The sequence below is a fragment of the Glandiceps talaboti genome, chromosome 2, assembly GCF_964340395.1.
Source record: "Glandiceps talaboti chromosome 2, keGlaTala1.1, whole genome shotgun sequence".
Lineage (NCBI taxonomy): Eukaryota > Metazoa > Hemichordata > Enteropneusta > Spengelidae > Glandiceps > Glandiceps talaboti.
In genome coordinates, this window is record NC_135550.1 from 33512411 (window position 1) to 33518354 (window position 5944).

At 34.6% G+C, this 5944-nt stretch overlaps 1 protein-coding gene across 1 annotated transcript; it reads right to left on the reverse strand.

Moving 5' to 3' along the window:
• Positions 1 to 2611: 2611 nt before the first annotated feature.
• Positions 2612 to 5806, reverse strand: LOC144452836 (coiled-coil domain-containing protein 97-like). The gene is made up of 4 exons (XM_078144017.1): positions 5790 to 5806; positions 5164 to 5295; positions 4056 to 4706; positions 2612 to 3723 (listed from the first exon to the last, which is right to left on the reverse strand). The coding sequence occupies exons 2-4, from the start codon at positions 5279 to 5281 to the stop codon at positions 3266 to 3268; spliced, it is 1227 nt and encodes a 408-aa protein (XP_078000143.1). The 5' UTR covers positions 5282 to 5295; positions 5790 to 5806; the 3' UTR covers positions 2612 to 3265.
• Positions 5807 to 5944: the final 138 nt, after the last annotated feature.

Consider the following 5944-nt stretch of genomic DNA (forward strand, 5'->3'; position numbering starts at 1 on the left):
TTTATTTGTAATACAAATCATGGCATAGACACTCCAAATTACATATGACCAGCTGAGAATAAATCCTTTGTATCTATAGGAATACTTCAACTTAGGTTTATGCATGCAGGTGTTATTATTATTTAAAACGGATGTAAGTTGTAATGTGAACTTCAAGTAGCTCTCAATGCTACAACGTAGAGGACTCTCTTGATAGTGTATGGTTATGGATATCAGACTGATGGTATGTGCAAAACAAGTGGCTATAATGCAGTAACGTCAAATCATTAAGAAAAGATTTCTTTTTAGTTGGAAATTTATCATCACTACTTTAAACATCATTGTTTCCCTCAGAGAGGGATATTAAATATGAACTAAATATTTGATCAGACTTGTCTAGTCAATACATGCCATCTGTGTCACTCCAGTCAAACTGTACATGTATAGGAAAATAAAACTTGGTGTCAATACTGACGCAGCTGTTACAGTGTTGTTTCTAATAATGGCACATGAATATTTTCAAGCAGGGTCATACCATTGTAGTGGTTGTTTTATAATCCTGAACACAGAGCTATTTGCTAACAAACAACAACTACTACTTGATAGTGGCATAATTATTTACAATGATTTACCAATAAACAAACAAAATGATGAATAGTTTTTGAGAAGAACACCAAACAAAAAACTGTGTGACTGGCCTTTGTGTTCAGATTGTTTAAAAGTGTTTTGCATACATTCCCATCACTACAATTATGATAGACATGAGTGGCATCCATTTACCATGTTTATAATGCTTTCCAAGTAAAGTTCTAAACTTCAGATAGGTTATGTTGCCTACAAACCAGTACTGTGGACTTCAAACACTGAAATATTAGTATAGAAACATTCCAGCTAGTCTGTATAATATGGTACATTAACAGCTATATGTTGATATAGTTTTATCTCCACTTCAAGATTTAGAGGAACTATTGGACTTAACACTGCCAGCTAGCTAAGGGTCACCATACATCAGATGTGTTCAATCAAGCATTGATGAGTCAAGCTTATCTGAGTTGTGCTATACCTGCTTGTGACTATCAGTCTGAAGTGACTATCAGTCTGAGCTGAGAAGGTGACTTCAGTCTGTGCGATGACTTCAGTGTGTGAAGTGACTATCAGTCTGTGCGATGACTTCAGTCTGTGAAGTGACTCAGGTTCAGCTGTATTTAACAAACTCATTACTCCATCTGTATCAACTTTACAACTGATTACAATGTTATATCTTGGAACAGATGTGTATTATTAAATTCAGTGTGTTATTCTTTGCCCTTGTAATGAGCTTTTTTTGATGTGAAACCTATCTCCTAAGTGACTAGATGTTTTGATTTTTAAACTATATTTAGAAATGCTCTGTAAATTTTGTCATGTTTATTTCATTCACGACCTTGAAAGATTTAGCCTAATGAATTGCAGATACTTAACTCATTCAGTTTGATTGAGTGTTTATAATCAGGTGGCAATAAACACTCTACTCAAACATCCATACAGGTTGGCTGTATTGTATTTTAATTATTCCTCCATGTAATGCATGTGAACAATTTTCAAAAGTGGAACAGAAAGGTATCTAAATAAAATGTTGGGAAATAGAATTTTGGTCTCCTGACATCTGTCTGAGATCTAGGATCTCCACACAATGCCCTTGATGTTTTAGTATATGAATATCAGGAATGCATGATACACGTGTCCTGGAAAACCGTGCAAAGTGATGATGGTGGTATCTAAGCTAAGGTATCTACAGTTGCAGGGTATTGACCTCTCTGGGTGGCCTCCTGAATGTTATGATATACATACAAGATGAGTCATGGAATGTGCAGATTACAACTGTTACTGTGGTAATTGAAAACTACTCAATCGCACACAATTTAGGCCATTTCCTAAAGAGCTGCATACATGATTTAACTTGTTCCACAGAGATTGTAGTTGTGAGGATAGATTAGTATGTCATCATTATCATTAGTACCTCATTAACAATGAATAAATTGAGCAGATATGTACATGAAAACAACTTGTTGGACTGGTCTAAAATTTGGTGGGGATGTTCTTAGAGTTGTGAGATCACCATTAGTGATATGCAAATTAGACATAAAGATTTATCTTTTTGGTAAATTACTAGGAAGATTGGGTTGCAATTTGGTTGGGATGTTTCTAGGGGTGTAAAGATGAAGAATTATTTCAGTGCATTATTATCTATCAGTGATGTGTAAATCAGGGCTAAAAATGTGACTTTTGATTAAAAAGTCATATCTCAAAAAATACTTGGTAGGTGTGGCTGAGATTTGGTGGGGGTGTTTGTAGAAGCGTTACTTCAACAGCAACAGCTAAATGCCAATATATTTGCAATGGTAACATCATTGGGTAGGCTAGTGAGTAAACATTCAAAAGATGTATAAAAATATGTCTACAAGACCATGCCCATAGTAACAGTCAAATGATGGTGTACATGTACATTTCAAAGATAACAGGGATGGTTAGGCAAGTGAATAGACATTACAAAATTGACACATAGTCACCATACAACTAAGATACTGCCCATAGCAACAATAAAATGATGATGTATATTGCATAGGTAATAACTGGGATAGATTGGTATATATGGAGACACATTTTTTTATAAATTACCACATACTCTGTTCAGTTGTGGTACGTCACTGGCACATTTTTTGACCCACACCAAAAGCCATCTTTCATTAGTGGACACACTTGTCAACACAAACGAACATCAGTCATTTATCTAAATGACAAAGTTAACTCATACATTGAAAAGGTTTTAATTTTTTAAAATTCAATGCTTAAAAATGTACTACAGGTTTTATCACATATTATATGTTTTTTTTACTAGTCACTGGATTTTGTGTTTTATTACCACTAATTTGTGTAAGTCAATCCTACAATGTAATAGAGACAAGATTCATCTTTACTAGCTTAACTCATAGTACAAGCACATTTATATGATATTTTCCCAATAAATGGCAGCTTCTTTTGATAAGTTGTGTTACAACATTGTTATTTTCGTACAAACAACATGATGCTGTAGCCAAATTCTGCTGTCAAAGAAAACGGTACCTTTTCCCAGTATCATTTCACGGTCAGATACATTTCTTACACTTCCATGACTAAGTTCATGTTTCTTGGTAATTCAATTATTTTGATTTTCTACATAAGAGTATACATGTTCTCTTTCATGCCTTTCTTTTTGGCAATGATTGATCAGTCAAATAACAAAAGCCTCCTTGTATCTGTGTATCTACTACCTGTCAGTGTGATCTATCACATCACAGTCATCAAAGTCCATTTCATCGTAATCTACATCACTGTCCTTTCCATGCACATACGGTACTTGATTCATCTGTGAACTGCCTTCATCACTACTTGCATCAACTCCAACTGTAGTTGGCTGTTCATCATCAAAGTATTTCTCTTCCTCATCATGTTGCCTTATATCTAATGAATCATACTCAACATTATCATCAATACTAGAGTAGTTAAAGTCTCTGTCTTTGCCCTCAAGGAATCTTAGTTGCATGTTACGCATGAATTCATGTCGCAACATTGCTTTTTCTTCTGCAGAAGCTGGTGTAGGTTTACTACTACTAATGCTAAGGACAACCTCTGCCTCATCCTCTTCTGAAAGTTCTTCTGAATCATTGCCATCATTTTTGCCATCATTTTTCTCCTGTGTTGTGTCCTCCATTTCCTGTTGATCACCTGGGTACACACAAAACATAATTTGACTAATTTTTACTAGTACCTGTAATTAGACATTCCTTTATTTCCTTGCACTCCTCAATGATTAAGGTTTAAAGTAAAAGAATCTTTGAAATTTAACAAAATGTGGAATTTTGGAGACTTCAAAATCAAATGGTGTATTCAACAATACCAAGGATCATACATTTTTTATGTTTACGAAATAATGACATCATGCACTGTTCAAAATATAATGAAAGAAATGAAAAACTTTGTGACAAAATTATTACATTTTGATATGACTACAAATTTCATACATTGTTTGTTCTAATTTGTTTTTCTGTAGTTCTTACCTTCACTGTCAGTATCTTCCTCCTCCTCTTCCATCATGTCATCCTCCTCTTGTTTCTGGTAATTCAGATGTTCTTCAATGGCTTTCCTATCCATAAAATCCATTAAAATGGTAGAAAACTTCAAATCAGCAGCATCAATCTTTTTCTGTTGTGCTTCAGTTTCTTCTTTAGTCAAATATTGACCAACATAATGTTCATACATGAGTGGATCTCTTTCACGCATGGAATCTTCACTGAAATAGCTACCATCATTTACTAATTTTTTCATTGCTTCGTATCGCCTATTTCTGACTTTAGTTTTGTTTTTCTTGCTGTCAAGATGTTTCTTTATTTCTTTCAAGTGGAACTGAATCTCATAGTCACTTTTCAAATTTTCAAATAAACTCAGGTCTTCTTGGGCCATGAAGTTGCCAAACCGCTCCAGAAAAATGTTTGGTTTGTCTTTGAGTATGCCTGTCACAATTGATATTTTCTCGTCTTCAGTCAGGTCAGGCTCACCTCTTTGTTGGTTTTTGATCCTGGCATTGCTGTTTGCTATGCGTTTTATCATGATTTCCTCAGGTGTTCGAGCAATAGCTCCTCCAGCCATATCATACTTTTTAGCTGCTGTATGATTGTCCATTGTTACTGTGTCTGACATTTGATCATTTCCTATATTTGTAACAGTAAAGTACATGTAGTCAGGAATGAAAATTATGAAAATTTGCCAATATTTTGCTCATCTTCTAGTAACTAATGAAGTCTTTTTTTGAAAGTTGCTACCTCAAACTGTATCTAAATTTATCAACAGTACACTCTGAATGTGATGGACTCACTTTATTACCTCAACACTTGATTTCACAAGTGTCATTTTCATTGTTTTTGTCCGATGACATCATAATGGATGTCATTTTCCTGGTGTATTTTTAAAAAAATGCATAATGGCAACAAAAATATGTTATTATCATATTATTGGTTGTACACCATTGACTATATCAAAGTGCACTCTGAATATGAGGGTCTCACCATACGCAAACTTTATTTCACAAACTTCAGTGTCATTTTCTTTGGTTATGTTAGATAACACCTACATAGATGTATAATATTTAATAGAGATGATCAGACCCACCTTTTTTATTCACATCTTGATCATAATGCTGTGAAGTAGATTCTTCAGCTTCATCATGCTTCTCAGCTGCTGAAGGTATGCTTCCCCAATGCCTGTCCATGGTTACTATGTTAGACATCCTACCTTTTCCATCTACATATTCATAAAGTGTACAGAAAATTAAACACTGGTGCTTAAAAATACTTGATGCTAAAAAATACATTTGAATTTAAACTTTTTATTTCCATTCTACGAGGGGTTGTAGATTCATGTACATTGTATAATGGTAATGACAAGTTTAACTCATTTTTGTGCCGCTCATTTTTCGCATCGTCTAGGTCTACAACTTGGCAAGTACAACTACAACAAGTTTAACTTGTGATTTTTTTTTCTGTGTACGTAATCTTGCAACAGGTTCCATTGAGAGAACAGTGCTAATAATGCACTGAAATGATGTCTGTATATGAAAGATTAATAAATAAATAAACACTTATGCAATGCGATTGACGTGATTTAATGGGTCTAAAGTTGCGATCGCAGGCAATACATTTCTTACATAACCTAAATCAAGAGATAGAATACAGAAAGGGAAGTACTAACACCCCACTCGTACACACAACAACCCGACAGTGAAAGCAATCACTTACCACTCGAGGCAGCCGCCATGATGTGTTTGGTCACATGATATACGGTAAGCCAATCGGAAACATTGTTCTGTTTCACTCAAGTCATTTGGACCAATCCACCGACTTGTAATAAGTGACCCATGACCCCGTATAGACAGTCAACAAATATTTGGCAG